The following is a 17853-nucleotide window of genomic DNA, read 5'->3' as shown; positions in this document are numbered from 1 at the left end:
TTTCATTTCTTGTGGTTGTCAATTCCTTACATTTTCAAAAACAAATCTCCCTTATACATACATTTCCCATCTAAAAAACAAATAATGAATTTCTAGTTTAGCTTCAACAATGGTGTAACATCAGCTGCTTCTAAGTATTCAATAGCATTTACACATTCAGTAGCATGTGAGAAATTGCCCTTTTTCTCTTCTGCACTGATAATTCCTATTAATTATGGAGATGGAATGATCATAGGCACCCAAGTTAAAACTTGAGTGACAATTAATACAACTGTTCATAGTTCTTACCCAGGCTATAATATTCTGCCCTGTTACATCTTATGAGCACCCACATATATGGAAAGAGAGACAGGTAGACACAAGCATACACACACACACACAGAGGTGCCTACTTTAATGACTCCTTCTTGTATGAGGGTAGATGGGTGATTCACAAGAACCACAAGAACATCAGGCTGTATAAGTTTGTCCATCACATCTGGAAGCATAACATCTGGCAAGATCAAAAGAACTCTGCGCAAGAGTTGATAAAGACCACAGCATATGAGTACAAGACAATCTTCTGTTGATCTGCCAGGGAGAAAACAGTACATTATTTTCCATTAATATCCACCAAATTTACGGGAGGGGGAGGGCATAAAATCTAGTGAAAAGAATAATATACTGCCAAAAGATAATTTCCCAATTGATTCATTCTACCTTATAGGGGCCATTTCTTTCTTGAGTCTATTAGAGGGAAGTTCACACTTCAAGGTAATAATGCTTAGATGTTTCTGTTAAGTTCAGAGCTACACTATATTTATAACTTTTAAATGGAAAGTCCCTACAGTCATTTTTGGAAATGGCTCAAATAGAAAAATGTCCCATGACATTACAACTCCTGCTTTGTAGCAATTGCTGAGGTAAGTGTGAGTGCACATAATATCATAGTAATCAATAAGTCCCTGCAGTATATATGAATAGCCAATTAACAATGTATTCTCCTGTGCAACTGCATACACAGGGACACAAAGTGCAGAGAAAATGACAGAATCGATACCCACAAGAAGCATCCAGAGCAAAAGCCATCAACTAAGATTCAGAAGAGGAAAAGTGATTGCAAACACAAATCCTACTTAACCTACAAACTGAGAATCCTAAGGATACAAAAGCACGATGTGAAAATTGTTGTGTCTCGTCTACATACCTATCAGAAGTGATTTCAGATTCTCGAGGAGCCTGCTCCCCAGCTGAAGAAAAGACAAGTTGCTCCCAGTCTTCAGGAGGTAAACTCTTATCCACCAGACTTGGCCAATGAACAATTGTAGATCCACCATGAATGGAAAAGGCCAATCCCAAGCCTGCAAAGTTGCCGTGACTTTTTTGGAAAGGAAAACTTGAAAAGTTCAATATATCAGGACGCCTCAGGGGCGATTCAGAAGTAACACTGTCTTCACTAGATTTTATTTCTGGGCCGACTTCTTGGTTCCCTGAGGTCTTGTCCAACACTTCCAAGTCTATCTTTGAAATATCACACCTTTCAGCAGACGTTGCCACTTCCAGATCTACAACTGTTTTTGCAGACTCACAACTACTGATTAAATGCTCCTCCTGGATCCTTTTAAAGGCCTCTAAATTCTTTACAAAGTGTTTCTTCTGCAGCAAGTCATTTTCACTTATTGCAAACAGGTTGTCAACACTCCTCATGGTATTCCCGCAAGCTTCTTTTTGATGCAATTGAGGAGAGGAAGTAGGGGATGCTGGTAGGCTTTTACAAAGCCGTTCAGGTGTTTCAGAAGAATAATGTCCTATGAAAACATGCATGAAAAGTGCTTTTCTCATTTCTGAAACGTAATCAATTAAAAATAGCTATTATGAAACAAAACATATCCACTTTTATTGTTTCCACACCAGATCTGTAAATTACCTTCAGAGAAAATCTAAGAGCATTTTAACTTTTATTTGAAAAACAGATGGCCCTCCATACCCATGGATTCGGTTTCCACGGTTTCCTCCATCCACAGCCTGAATGTCTAAGATGTCTAAAAAACAAACCTTGATTTAACCATTTCACATAATGAATATCATTTTACTTGAGTGGATTTTGGCATCCATAGAGGCCCTGGAACCAAACTCAGCAGGTACCAAGGACCTACTGTGTGGAGATTTGGAAAAAGCTCAAGTTTAGCTTAGAACACATCAGAGGTCACCCACTTCAACTTTCGATTCAAACGTTCAACTCTTTATACTTATCACTGTATTTTAAAAGTATTTTTTCATTGTGTGTGTCAGAACTGGATAAAATACGGAGGCACAGCAGTCTCTTAAAAAGTGATTAAGTATGTCAAATTTCAGGCAAACAGACACACAGAGAGATCAGAATAGTTCTTTTGCAGTCTGAGACATGCTTCTCTCCCTAGTCTTTTTTTGTGAGTAGTTGTTAAGACAAGTGACATTTGCAATACAGACAGGCTCTTAGGACTTTATCACAAAAGGCTGCTAAACTGCAATTACAGTAGAATAATAAAGTCTGTAAAAGGTAAAGGTTGTCCCCTGACATTAAGTCCAGTCATATCTGACTCTGGGGTGTGGTGCTCATCTCCATTTCTAAGCCGAAGAGCCAGCGTTGTCCATAGACACCTCCAAGGTCATGTGGCCAGCATGACCGCATGGAGCGCCGTTACCTTCCCGCCAGAGCGGTACCTATTGATCTACTCACATTTGCATGTTTTCGAACTGCTAGGTTGTAATTAGTACTTATTACATGACATTGTGCCTCACCTGTAGCTACTGGGAAAGGCCTTCTCTCTGTCCCACCATTTACACAAGCATGTTTGGTGGGAAAGTTGGAATGTTGCCAGCAGGTATTAGGAAAAGGATAAGGGACACACTGCTGGGGAGGTTGTGGGTGAGTTTTTGGGGGGATTCTGTGTTTTAAAATGCATTTCAATTTAATTTATTATGTTTTAATTGTATTTTTAACCAAATACACAATACTATTGAGTTGTTTTTTAATTCCTGAATTTTCTTTGTTTTAAATTGATCAAAGTGTGTGATTGTTAGTCTTGAGTCCCCTCGAGGAGAAAGTTGAGCTATAAATAGTACGTAAATAAACAGATACTTTGCATTTAAATTATTGATAGAGTGGACTTTTATATTGATGGGGGGAAACACCAATGGCTCCCAATATTGTTGATTAAGTGGCCATGATTATCCTGCTCTTCCCCTTCTTCCCCCTTGCTATTCCTAATCAGGATGAGATTGGTTTTACATTTGGAAAAGTAAACCTGGGGCAAGGGAGAGGGAAGTTTATCAAGAATAGCTCAGATTTCAACCCAGGAAACACCCCATTCCTTAATCCAATGCCCCTCATTTTGGGCTGATCGCTCCATACTCCAACTCTTCTCATATCACCAGCTGAGTTGTCTCTTACAACAGAGTGAGGGGTACTCAAATAGAGAAAAAAAGAAAGGGAGTTGCATCTGCTTCAGTTCGCAGTTGCTTTTGAAAAACAGAAAGGTAAATAGCTACTCTTCCAAAACAACAACTATACTATAAACGATTGTTTGCATTTTGTAAATGTAACTACCACACATTGTTAAAAATACTAAACTCTAGTAATCCTACTTCCTTTCAATTGCTAACATTTCACCCTGATATTAAGAAAATAGAACACACTGCCTATGTTTCCTTCTTACAAATCCCAATTAATGATGTTTTTCAGCAACATACAGATTCTAAGGAGTCCCACTATCTCCCAAACCTGTTCAAATCAGCCAAATTCACATGAAGCCAAAGCACACTTTAGTAAAAAGGTGCTTGAATGAGAAAAGTATATTGAAGGGTTAAGAGGTATAGACTACCGCAACGCACTCTACGTGGGATTGACCTTGAAGACTGTTCGGAAACTTCAACTGGTCCAACGAGCAGCAGCCAGGCTGCTCACCGGAGCGACATACAGGGAACACACAACTCCCTTGTTGTGTCAGCTCCACTGGCTGCCAATCCAGTTCCGAGCACAATTCAAGGTGCTGGTTTTGACCTACAAAGCCCTTTACGGTTCCGGTCCAGCGTATCTGTCCGAACGTATCTCCCTCTACGTCCCACCCCGGAATTTGAGATCATCTGAGGAGGCCCTGTTCTCGACCCCACCACTATCACAAGTGAGGCTGGTGGGGATGAGGAGCAGGGCCTTCTCAGTGGTGGCCCCCCACCTGTGGAACTCACTCCCAGGGGAAATTAGGACATCAACATCCCTCCTTGCCTTTAGGAGAAAGGTAAAGACGTGGCTATGGGACCAGGCCTTTGGGCATCCTGACAATTAGATATGGAATCCAGATAGATAGGACTGACAATGTGCGGAAAGTAGAACCTAACTATGAGTCTGTTAAACGCTGTCCAGCAATGAGGTTTGTATTGCTTTTACTGTTTTAATTGTTTTAATTGCTTTTACTTTATGGGTTTTTTGGATGTGTCGCCGATAATAATGACTGCTTAGGTTAATTGTTATCATTGTTATAATTGCTATTGTTATTGATGTTATGTTTTGTTGTCATGTAATGCGGGCATCGAATTGTGCCTTGTTGTGTAAGCCGCCCTGAGTCCCCCTCGGGGTGAGAAGGGCGGGGTATAAGCGACTGTAATAAATAATAATAAATAAGAGGTTGCAGTTCTATTTTAAGTAAATAAAATATAGCTAGCTTCTGGATCAATAGTAATATACATCAGAGTTGCAGAAATTGGCCTTTCAGCTGCTGGAAAGCATCCTTTAATATTTCCTGCTGCACTATAATTTATTTAGACTAAATGTAGATTGCTAGTTTATCAATGTAATGTTCATACAAGTAGAGCATTTCATAATGTGTCTCCAAGAAGAAAAGATGCCACACATATCTTCTTAATCCATTAGGTAATTAACATCAGAGACAGCAATATCCGAATTTAGAAGCATTAAAGAAAAATGATCCCAGGGCAGTGTTGATCACAGGAATTGTTATCTGGGCCATTTAAAATGTAATTAAAATTTCATCAGGATACAAGAAATGGAAATGGAAAATCTTATCCAAAGCTTTCTAAATCATATCTATTAGTTTGCTGCTCCTTCAGAAAGAGGGGGGGGGGGGGTATTATATGGGCTAAAATTAGTCCAGATGCATTCCATAATGCCTGCCACAGTCTTAAGAGGTGAATCACACGTCATCTGCAGGATGGAGGAAATTCCAAGGTGCACTCTATTTCACCCAACTTTCCTAAGATGAACCCGGAACAGCATATCTGGCAACAAAACATCACATACCAGACTCAAGCTGCTGTATTTCTACATTTGAGTCCATATTTTAAGTTCAACTTCTTCAGTTTGGAAAGCTGCCCATATACTTCTGAAGCTTCTGAATAATTCACACTTATAACTCACCTTCTTGATGGGCAGAAGAAAATCCAGTTTGACTTGTAATTATCAAGCCTGGGCTGTCAATAGATTTTCCACCACTGCTAGAATTTCTCAGATACATGATTGACTGAACCTTCTCTTGAAAAATTTTACCATCTTGGGAAAAAAATAAATATGGTAAGACAAGTCCCAAAATATTTTACACTTAGCACAAAAAAAAAAATACACATTAAATGAAGACTGTGAATTATGTGTCTGAACCACCAGAGTCTCTTTGAATAAATCTATTAATGGCTATTGTTACAATGGCTACCCTGATTCTTACCGGTACAGTAGTTACCTTTCTCTTTTAGATAGTCATCCTATGAACCTTCACTCATAAGTAAAGTCAGCCCTAAATATGCATTTGGCATAGGGGCACAGAACATTATGAAAGTTAAAAAAATACCGGATGTAAGCCACCCTGACTCTCCCCCCTCCCCCATGGGGGGGGGGGGGGTTAAGAAGGATGGGGTACAAATGTTTGAAATAATAAATAAATAAATAAATAAATAAAACCAAATGAATAAACGCATTTCTATTTTTAATCTGGGAAAACACAGTGATAGAAATTTCTAGGTCTTCCACCATGATTTGATTGTTGACTTCTGCTGGATGGTAGCCACAGAACTGAACTGGAAAACTTAGAGATTCCTAGAGAGGTGTCCTCTCTAGAAATCTCTAGGTCCTCCAGCATGGCCAGAGGAAACTGACTATACAGTCACGCTGGAGGGCCTAGAGATTCCTTGAGAGACCAAATCCATGAATAATCAAATCTGCAAGTCCACAAGTGTGGAGGTGACACTCGTTATCTTATATATGCATCCATAGGCTTGATTCCAATTAATTAGTTTCATTTACCATACTCACTGAATCAACTGCTAAATGAATGATGATGAGCAAACATATAAATAAATCCCACTGATTTAGTAGGCCTCTTATAAATAAGACTAACAATAGAATTTGTTTATTTTCAATGAAGCATTTATTTATACAGTAAAGGGATTTAAGCTAAATCCTATCTGCACAAGAAAAAATTCCAGTCAATTCGCTGGGACTTAATTATAAGAAGTCCCTAGTTACTTGGAACTGGAGAAAAGTCACATCAACAAAACAAATAAGCATCCCCAATGAGCAGTCCTTAATGAATACAGGCCTGATGAAAATGAAGTCCTGTCTGGCCCTCAAGCATTTTGTCCATTAATTGCAAAAGCAAAAACAACATTCTAATTGGAGAATGTAATCTCTACACAAAATTGAATGAAGAAACTTCAGAAGTCTGTTGCATGCCTTATAGTTCACATAAAATAAGGTAAAAATGAAGGAATAATTTAGACATATGGAAGCTGCCAAACAAAGGTACTAATATAGGAGTTAATGTACCACTTTCCAATGACAACCCATGTGAGTATAAGGATTAGGAAGTGTGCCCTCACAGTGACAATTACCAAGAAATTGTAGAATTTTCACAGCATTACTCCACAAGAGATCTAGGGTCATTCTTGCTGGGTAATTTTACCCTGAACAAGCTAAATGAGCGATAAATACCTTAGAAGAAAGTATTTCTTGTGAAAGCCTTTGCTTACTTTGAAATATCCTATTGCAGCTACACATGTTCCTATGACATTACATAGCAATGTGCAACTTTACATACACTGGATACGGTTTTTTTAACTGTTTCTAGCTATAAATACTGAACACTAAAAAACACACTCAACGTTAGTTACCAATTTGAAATGTTCTCTTGAGGATCTATGTTACTTACCTATGTGCAGGGAAAAATAAAAATCTCTAGGATTATGACAAACGTATGTATTAGTAGCAGGGTGAACTGCTACGAGAAAATTGAAGATCAGCGTCAGTAATTCCAGATCTGGTGGAGATCCAAGCACTTCTTCAATTATTTTTACAAATGATGTGCAAACCTCTGTAGGCATAGATGTGAGATACTCCTCTTTATGCTCCTAGCAAAGAAATATAGAGGGGTGTAACTGAGAAACATTCCTGTAAAGTTTATAATCCCCTTTTGTGTTCAAGGTTATAGACAGGAAAATAAAGTCCTACACCTAATGAAAATCTATTCCTTCACTTTATAGGGTACTCATATTTCTGAAATAGCTATGTATATCAAACAGGAAAAGTTAATATAATATCTAATAATTATTTGTAGTTTATTACCTCTAACTTTTTCTGGAAAAATTATGAAAAATTGACTTCTTTCAAGCTAGAAGATTGGACAATGACTTTGCCCCTTTAAAATCTCACAGTTTTTTTCCTTAGCAGTTAGACTGGAATTCAAAACATAATCAGTTATGCTTTACTTATTACCAGGAACTAACAATACCACCTGGGTAGTACTGAAATAATAATGGTATGCAGAACTGCACAGCAACAGCTCGAAACATTGTTGCAGGAACTATTTTCACAAACTAATTTTAACCTAACTTTGAAGCACATCAATAATCTCAGATATAGTATGATCCAGTAAGGCCTAAGGGACAAGAAAAGTTAAAGCACTATAAAGATAATTTTAATCAAAACATTTCACTGTGAAGAGCATTATGAATACAGGCCTATGATGAAAAAATCTTTTCAGCATTGTTTCTGTCCTAATATATTTTTGCTGCTGAATTTTAAAAACAGAATTAAAATGTTATAATACAGACAGTTATTTCACAAATTCAATGTTTTATATTAATTTTGTTGATACTCAGTTTTATTTAAGTGGGCACTGATGTTTCAATGTGATTGCTTTTAGTGCTTTTGAAAATATTTTTTCACATTAGTGAATTAAAGTGTTTTGAAAAGCTGTTAGAAGATTGACTGTTTATCCTTAATTCCCGAAAGAAATTTCCCTCAGTCATATATTACAAAATAAAAGTTTCAAAGCAAGTTGTAAAAAAAACCCTACATGATAAAGCAAAATATAAACTACTTTTTTAAAAAGTAATTTTTATTGAATTTTTAGGGGGGGAAAAAAGAAAAAAGGGGGGGAGGGGAGATAATAGGGGGTAGGAGAGCTTAACGGGTAGGAAGCTAACTATGGAAACTACTTTATATATTTTTAGAAAGAATGGAAAAATAAGAAACTGATACATTATGTATGTACTTTCTTCTATAATGCATACATAAATATATTCAAAACTTAAACAAATGGCATAGTACCTGTAGAACCTGGCATGTCCTCAGGAAATGAGGGACAACTCGTGCTTTGAGAAGTTGCTTAATGTTAAACATCTGCTGCCAATGGGTATCTCGAATAAGTACTTCTAGACTGGATAACAGCATTTCCCAGACACCTTGCTGCAAAACAAAAACAAGTCCTAGCACACAAAAAGTGTAACAAAGTAAAAAAAGAAGTTGTAATAAAAACTGTTGAAAATACTGGTAGGATGAAGAAGTAATTGGTAGCACAATTCAAATACTCAAAAATATTTCATTTTCATTCTTAGGTCAGGGAAAGTGCACCGCAATCACATAAGCATGCATGACTCACATTTTACATATAGGCACCAGCAAGGTTGTAATCTAAAGTAATATTCACATTGTTTCAACATTTCAACAGTCTAAAATAAATGGAGATGTGAAAACTACCAGAAATTGTAAATTTGTATTCAGTGTAGTTCAGGTCTCTTTAGTAACCAAACGAAATTACTAATTGTTACGTATTATTAAAGTTATTATGCAAATATGTGGCTTTTCTCTTTTTTTCCCCTTTACTTGCACTTCAAATAATGCATATAAAATCCTGCCTCTGTTCTATTCACATCCAAATATTAAGTACTGTTCTCCTCTTATATTTCTTTAAGCCTTTACTTGATTTTACCTATTACTGGGATAATAAAGAAAACATTTGCAAAGCCAACACTATTTTAATGAAAATCAGTGAAGTTTTTCTACTGACACAATTGCTGTACTGCCTAGTTAAATATGGAGAAATGTGATCACCAGATAACAAACTGGCTGCAGCAACTAGAACAGAATGACGATGTTTTTCCAGGAGGAAGAAATAAGAGAGAATGAGTTAAAGAATGAATGAATTTTATGCCTTTAAAAAATCTACTTTTGTTTCTGTTTTACAGTTATGAACAGGTTCCTGACTGCAAAGAGCCAACTCTTCCTTGTTTTGACTACTGCTAATGAGCAATGACAAAGACTTCACAGACTCTTCTGCAATTGCATATAGCTTACTACTGCTATTTAAGTGAGGAGCAATGTGCCATTCTTGTGTTAGTCCACTGTGGATTGGTGTACTCCTGTAAATAGGAAACCCCAAAAGCAAAAGCTTCTCTATGCGCAGTCTTAGAAGCATTGCACCTCAAATCTCTAAGATTACAGGTACACAGAGACCAAGTTAAAGAAAGAAATGAAGAAATAGCTCCTTAAGAAAAAAAATGGGATGGCTGCTACCTAAAGATAATTTATTTCTTCAATCTTCTAATCAAATCTTAATTGTTATTTTAGTATAAAACAAGTTCTAATAAAAATCATCAATTTAAATTATTGTTTTGAGAGTTAACATAAGAGTGTAAAAAACAAGGGGAATAACTGATAAACTTCTGAATTTCTAATTCTTCGTTACAAAAGCCATTTTAAATTGGAAGCCAGTTGAAATTTCCGAGATTGAATAAAAAGATATTTAATAGCTAGCAACATTAATATTTTAACTTTGATTTAGTTGGAGACCAGTCATTTTATAATCTGTTCAAATCACCTGGGATTTTGACCATATCTTCCAATCAAGTAACAGCTCTTCCAACAATTGAACATCTTGGATTACTGCTTTAGTTTCTACGTCAAGGATGAATTGCCCATTCTCATCCATATGAATCATCTTCTCACTGCAGCAACCTGCAAGGAGAGTCTTTCAAAGAGTAACAAAAGGGAATTCAGTGATCAAAATAAGAACTCTGCTTCTCACATCCTACACATGCCCAACACTACATTAACATTAAAACCTCAGCTCAAGATGGGCAATCTCCTACATGCCAGCATGCTTAGGCAAGGTTGGAAACATCCACAACAAGTACATTGAAGACATAATCCTGAAGCATAAAGGAACTATTTGATTAGATAGACCATTGTGGTCCAGAACAAACAAGAAAAACAATACTCTGCACATTACTATTTTTAGTAGGACTTGCACTGCACACTTGAAATAATTTTATTTAATATTTAACATTTTCCTTAATTTAGGTATTTTCTAAGGGAAATATTTACATAATAACCCTTAAATACACTTGCATTCAAGAAGGCTGGTGCCTAAGCATATATGAATAGACCTGCAACTAAATTCATACAAATTCTAATTAGAGCAATAGTTCCCACATCTAGAGAACACTGGGGAACATCATCTCCCAGAGATCTTGACACTGGCCATACTGGCTGGATTCTGTGGGAGGTGGTATCCAACAACTGGGGACACAGGTTTTGGAGCCACAAATTGGGGGCCCTTCCAGGATCTGATCCCAGGTTTTCTGTTTATCCCAGATTATCTGGCAGTGTGGACTTATGTTATTCAATTTTAAGTAGAAAACATAGGATCAGCTCCTGGGATATAGGGGCTGTCTGGAAGGGCCCTTAGAGGGATAAAGGGGTAGAATTCAACCCCATTGTAAAACAAGCACACTTAATGTTACATGAAGAAAGAGAGTTTGAGATTGAAATATAACAACTACTTTTAAAATCTGATCTAAAAGACAAGAGATAAGGACAAAACCAATTTAAGCTTACGTGTTACAACAAGATCAGTACAGTGTGAGAATCCCTAATAGGTTAAAAGTGTTTATGTATGAGCTGGTTCAATAAGATATGCAGCATTTTCATTTTCTTAAAACATTATTCTCTGCTCTATGCAAAAAAAGACATTATTACAGATACTAAAAGCCACTTGAACCCCCTTGGCAAAATCAGCTAGTGAAAAGAGGAAAATTCAGCAGACTGTCTTACCTGCAATATATGAAAGCCAACAATGCAATTGGGCTTCATCAACACCTGATGAATCATTGAATATCCATTGCAGTTTTCCAGCTCATTAATTCTTTGTTGATTATGTTTTGTTAAGGCAAGGATAACTTTTAAAGCCAATGCTTGTGTTTCTTCACAGCTGCTGATCTCTGCAACCTAAATGTAAGCCAATATATATTTGATGTAATAAAATATGGTTTACAGAGTGATGTGTTTTTCTTTGCTTGGCTTTCTCTTACACTGGATCTACACTGCCATATAATGCAGTTTCAGAATTCAAATTAACTGCATTGAACTAAATTATGTGAGTCTAAACTGCTATATAATCCAGTTCAACACAGTTAATATACAATCTGAAACGGTATATATGGCAGTGAAGATCCGATCTTAGTCACTGGAAACCACATGGACCTATTTGATCTACAAGTACCTATGGTGCACTTGATTATCTTTACTGGTGATCCATCTGTATCATATTGCTTGATTTGTAAGGGAGGAGCATATCCCTATACCTATCAAAAGATGTTTCAGAACTATTCCACAACAAAACTATTCTTTCTGTCATAAGTACTGTGGAAATGAAAGAAGCTTGAAGTGAGGTGACTAGGAGTTTCATTCATAATGGCTACTCAAGTTAATTGGACTTTCCCCCACTACTTACAGTTCTTGTTACTCCCAGTAGGGTGACTGGATCGTAACATAACAAACAACACAATACTTCCAATAGTATGGAAAGTCTACTTCAATGATCAGCAATTAATAGTTTGCACCAATCACAACAACAACAACAACAACAACAACAACAACAACTTTATTCTTGTATCCTGCCACTATCTCCCCGAAGGGACTCGGGGTGGCTTACACAAGACACAAAGTGCCTAAAACAAGACATGACACAAAACACAATATAAAATACAATTGAATAAAACACATAAGCATGTAACAACAAGATAACACTCAAAATAAAACAATGCATATCCATCAGTGGCAACAGCTAATGTAAACATGGCCAAGTTGTAAACAATAGGGCCAGAGAAAGGGAGAAGTACAGAGCTGTAACTATGGTATGAGGGCATGGGATAAAATGCAAGGCTGCATAACAAGTCATTCTTCAAAGCTTGTTTGAATAGCCAGGTCTTCAGGTCCCTACAGTCCCATTAGTAATACAAAGAGCTGTCTTTCTAGAAGGAGTATGCAAACTTATTGATCTTTCCTCTATTTTAATGGCTCACTACATCTTAGCAACAAAAAGCCCTGAAAAACTGCCATAACAAATGTGCTAATACACAAAGCAATTTTCTCAACAACTTACCCGGGCAAAAAGGAAGACAAATGACCCTGTTCCACCAATCTCATGCAGTACGCCCTGAAGACCTTTGTATTCAGCAGGCTGTAGCATTTTCAGGTAATGAGGATCTGGTAAATTGCCTTGTACTTCTTTTGAACTGAAAGGTCGTTGGGAAGGAATAGTTTTTCCTTGGCCTTTTAGTCGGATTACTGGTTCATAGATTGTGTAGTGGCCTGGGCAGCAAGTACTATAAACAATAGCAAGGCTTTCCTAGAATATAAAGGGCCATTTAATAAGCTAATATTTTATAATTTATCCACATATTCCTATTAAACATCTATTGTGCTGAACAACAGTCATCTTTATATATGCACTAATATTTCTCAGTGTTGGCTAAATATGTGCTGGAATAATTCATAACAATATTAAGATATCAGATCAAAGTGGATATGCCCTTCAGGAAAATCTCTGCCTTAGGAAGAAGCAGAAGCTCCTCAGAGGAAAAAAATTTAATCTGAATAATTTGGGAGAAGGAGATTTTGAAAGGGGTCATATTCATTGCATTCACACATTGTTGCATCCTCCATTGCAATTTATTCCATTTGTAGATATCAAAATATTTTTCACTTGCACTCTCAGCTGGTCCAAAATACGAGTAAAAACTGCAATGTACAGCACATCAAATACACAAGGTTGCAAGAGATGTCCTAAACATATATATTATTCCTAGTATGCTGTTAGTAGTGACAATACAACTAAAATAACTTCTTTAAAATGAGGTAGGCTAGATACCAAATAATTAGGAAAGCAAGGCACAGCACAGATCTCACTTGCTGTTTCACACTGTCATCCACCCAACATAATCCACAGCATCAAAGCTGTATACAGTCTCTAACTTTGAGCCTTCAGCTTAACTGAAACTCTTGATATTTTTACCTAACCTGAGACCCTGAAACAAAATGCAGTATCTACACCTAAAGACTAAAAATAAACATTATGGTTTGAAATACAAATATTTATCATGTTTATTCAGAATTAATGGAGCAATTTAGCTTGAGGCAATTACATAATTTTGCATTCATTAAAACATGAAAGGGGTACTTCTTCACCACAATGCAATTAAAGCATTGCAACAAACGCAGGCTCTACTGATATCCGTTTAGGCATATTAATTGCTCCAATAAATATAGATAAAGGTAAAGGTTTCCCCTTGATGTTAAGTCTAATCAAGTCTGACTCTGGGAGGGAGGAGTGCTCATCTCCATTTCTAAGCCAAAGAGCCAACGTTGTCCCATAGACGCCACCTAAGTCATGTGGCTGGCATGACTGCATGGAGCACCGTTACCTTCCTGCCAAAGCAGTACCTATTGATCTACTAACATTTGCATGTTTTCGAACGGCTAGGTTGGCAGAAGCTGAGGCTAGCAACGGGAGCTCACCCCATCCCGCAGATTTGAACCGCTGCCCTTTTTGTCAGCAAGTTCTGCAGCTTAAGAGGTTTAACCCACTGCACCACCGTGACCCCCAATAAATACAATAGCACTGAAGGCAAAGTCTTAGGAAATGTCCTAGCAATGTCAAGGTAAGTGAAATTCCATTAGCTGATAAATAAATAAACATTAAGATCATATTCTTGATAATGGACCGATGAACTGTGCTTATTTTCTTAAACTACAAAATAAGGACAGAAAAAATGATCAACAAGCCAAGTACTGTCAACAAGCTACCTTTTGACAGTTGCTCTTTCTAGTCTAATTCACCCATTATTTCTTCATTTAAATGTTGATATCCTGTCTTTTCACAAGTTGTCTTTCTTATTGCTGAGCCACTTAGAAAATAAAACCAATGACTAAAAGATATTTAGCACTGAAGTTACAACTTACAATTAAAGGTCCAATGTCCACTTCTCTCTTTGTCATTATGAGCTCTTTTATCTGTTCACATTGCAGAATTTCTTTATCTACATATCTAGAATAATCAGTTGTCGATTTGCCATATTTACAAGGCATTAATGAAGTGAAGTCTGGCCCAGAAGCATACAGATAAAATGCTTCTTCTGGGCCTATTTTTGCACCTATAAAAACAAAAGACTATGTAACAATATATGTTGCTTTATATACAAGAAATAGTAATATTACAGGTGTTATAGCTCATATTTCTGGACTTTCTCTGCTTTGTTATTACAAGGTTAAATTTCATATCACCTTGCAGACATCAATAGGAGCAAAGAGACACCCTGCATGAAACCTACAGAAAATATCCACACATACAGTGCTTAAAATTTCATATCACCTTGCAGACATCAATAGGAGCAAAGAGACACCCTGCATGAAACCTACAGAAAATATCCACACATACAGTGCTTAAAACATTAAGTACCATAAACCTGGTTTCACCTACCCACATCTGACAAAACATGCCCTCTCTAAGTACCTTCTCCAGGCAATTCTATACTATGTTTCTCCTGGAATTTACCAAGAGTTACCCTGGATGACCTAGCAAATTCCTAGAAAGGCTACCTCTCTAGGAATTTGGTAGATCTTCCAAGTAACTTTTGGTGGAAGTTGTTCATTTCAATAGATAATGCTATTATCCACAAGTTCCTATTTCCATTCTAAGTTCAGGAACAGATCCCCTATGGATATAAAAATCATACTGTATCTTCAAGATCACAGGATCTGGCTGAAATCCAAAAGCCACTGCTTAACAGAACTCCCTCCTGCATCCATGGAAGTAGATCTGAATGTGCAATCTAACCTAAAGTACTGTCGTATTGATATGTGACAGAGGACCTCCTCAGACAACATGTGAAAAAGTCACTGATATATTTGAAGTCTGCTTAATATGGTACAAGTGCAAACTTCAAAATGCTTTTTAAAAGTTAAGATTTAAAGACTGCCCCTCTACTTTGCAGTGCTAAAAAATTCTCAAAGAAGAAGATAGAAACCAACATTGCAGAAGGAAATAATGTATTTTCCATGTAGTGCCACAATGTCTCAGGGAGTTCAGTGGCTTTACCTTTGTTGTGGAACCTTCCTTGCTATATATATATATTTATTTAGTCTTTCTGTTTCTGGAGAAAGCATTGATTGTTTGCTCTAAAAGGCTGTTGACTCAGTGCTATAATTGAATAGAACTATTGTTTTTTTAAAAATAACTTCATTAATTTTTGTAATCTTAAGCACCATTATTGTCTCAAACGCTGCATCGTTGAGGCATTCCTAAAAGTTAAAATGCATTCGGCTCTTATTGAAACACCACTCTTCTATGATTTTTACAGATCTTTTACTTAACCAAACACATTTGTTAGTAGTTAGAGAATTAGATGTACAACAGCTTCCTACTTTTTTTGAAAAGCTACAGTTCTCAAAGGAAAGCGAAGACACAAACCACACAAAGCCTCATAGAATCATAGAGGTGGAAGAGACCTCATGGACCATCCAGTCCAACCCCTGGCAAGAAGCAGAAAAATCGCATTCAGAGCACCCACTACAAATGGTGGCTATTCAGCCTCTGTTTAAAAGCCTCCAAAGAAGGAGCCTCAACCACTCTCTGGGGCAGAGAGTTCCACTGCTGAACAGCTCTCACAGTTAAGAAGTTCTTCCTCATGTTCAGGTGGAATCTCCTTTCTTGTAGTTTGAAGCCATTGTTCTGTGTCCTAGTCTCAAGGGCAGCAGAAAACAAGTTTGCTCCCTCCTCCCTATGACTTCCCCTCACATATTTATGCATGGTCCTCATCATGTCTCCTCTCAGCCTTCTCTTCTTCATGTTAAACATGCCCAGCTCTTTAAGATGCTCCTCATAGGGCTTGTTCTTCAGACTCTTGATCATTTTAGTTGTCCTCCTCTGGATACATTCCAGCTTGTCAACATCTCCCTTCAATTGCAGTGCCCAGAATTCGAAACAGTATTTCAGGTGTGGTCTGACCAAGGCAGAATAGAGGGCAGCACGACTTCCCTGGATCTAGACACTATACTCTATTTATGCTGGTCAAAATCCCAGAGGCTTTTCTTGCCTCCCTCTTGCACACATGGCAAAAGTTAAGCACAAGATGATCAGCTATAGATAAAGGGAGAGGAATACAACATACCATTGAAGAGCAGGAAATTTCCCAAATCCCATCTCCCTGACAATTGTAAAAATTCATCTTGGGATGCTGCATAATGGCCAGTCATACAGAACGTCTTGTTACTGTCAGATGATAAACTTGTTTTCCTTGGAAGTGTATAATCTAAACTTATTTCTGGTTTTCTAAAAAACATGAAAGTTCAAAAATGCATGCTGAATAGTTTTTAAAAGTGGATAAGAATTTTACAAAAGGTACTTCTGTTTCTTATAATTCAGAATGAACAGATACACAAAGATTATATCAGCATAGAATTAATATTGTCTACAATTAGCATCATACTTTAGTACCATAACAAATTTACTAAGTTTTCTCAGTACATTATGTTCTTTCCCTGTTTCTAATGAGGTGCCAGCATGAAACATCTGATGCCCCAATAGAAGAAATATAATAACTTGGCGTGCATGTAGTGTTAATCTACCCCAGCCATCATCCTTACATCTTCCCAGTCATCACATTGCAGCTTAGAGTAGAAATCCCACTTCCCTATATACTGCCTTTACAGTGACTGTTTGTCGTGCTATTCTTAACAAGTGCTAGTCAAGCAGTTTTACATAATGCTTTTTAATTCTATGAGTATGTTATCATATTTACTGGTTGGGAAAATTACCTCTGACCAGAAATCCATAGTGACAACGTTCCATGGATGTTTTTCTTGCTTTCTGGCTGTTGCAAGTATGTCAATGCCAAATGCTGCCATTTGCCTATGAGAAATGTATTTTCTGGTGTTTCAACTTGTGCCAGTAAGCCAGCTTTCATTTCATCATTTGGATCCATACACATACTGTGATAGCAGTAAAGAGGAAGCTGTGGTTAGGCTAGTCCAACATCCTTCTAATAATTCTACTTTTGCATTATTTTTGTATCACATATGCTCTGAAACAAACACAAAATTCATGCGAAGACCTTGGAAACTTAGGAACTTTATAGTCTAGAAATGTCTACATTTATAAAGCTGCATTTCTCAAAATATTGCACTGATGGTCACCAAATCTGTGAAATTAATAAAGATTAACAGACCAAAAATTAACCCACCCTCTTACTATTCTTTCTTCTATAACAGTG

The 17853-nt window shown here is 37.0% G+C and overlaps 1 protein-coding gene across 1 annotated transcript in view; it reads right to left on the bottom strand.

Moving 5' to 3' along the window:
• LYST (lysosomal trafficking regulator) overlaps positions 1-17853 on the bottom strand; it is a 100070-nt gene that overhangs the window by 45257 nt on the left and 36960 nt on the right. Inside the window, exons 14-24 of the mRNA XM_067465009.1 lie at positions 17399-17572; positions 16753-16913; positions 14546-14736; positions 12687-12932; positions 11357-11530; positions 10122-10271; positions 8573-8710; positions 7173-7371; positions 5393-5524; positions 1187-1787; positions 393-570 (exon numbers count right to left, since the gene is read on the bottom strand). Coding sequence (XP_067321110.1) covers positions 393-570; positions 1187-1787; positions 5393-5524; positions 7173-7371; positions 8573-8710; positions 10122-10271; positions 11357-11530; positions 12687-12932; positions 14546-14736; positions 16753-16913; positions 17399-17572 — 2344 coding nt within the window. The remainder of the gene's footprint in view (positions 1-392; positions 571-1186; positions 1788-5392; positions 5525-7172; positions 7372-8572; positions 8711-10121; positions 10272-11356; positions 11531-12686; positions 12933-14545; positions 14737-16752; positions 16914-17398; positions 17573-17853) is intronic.

This window comes from Anolis sagrei, chromosome 1 (genome assembly GCF_037176765.1).
Source record: "Anolis sagrei isolate rAnoSag1 chromosome 1, rAnoSag1.mat, whole genome shotgun sequence".
Taxonomy (NCBI): domain Eukaryota; kingdom Metazoa; phylum Chordata; class Lepidosauria; order Squamata; family Dactyloidae; genus Anolis; species Anolis sagrei.
Note: the sequence above shows the minus strand (reverse complement) of the source record. Positions and strands in the feature narration are given on the sequence as shown.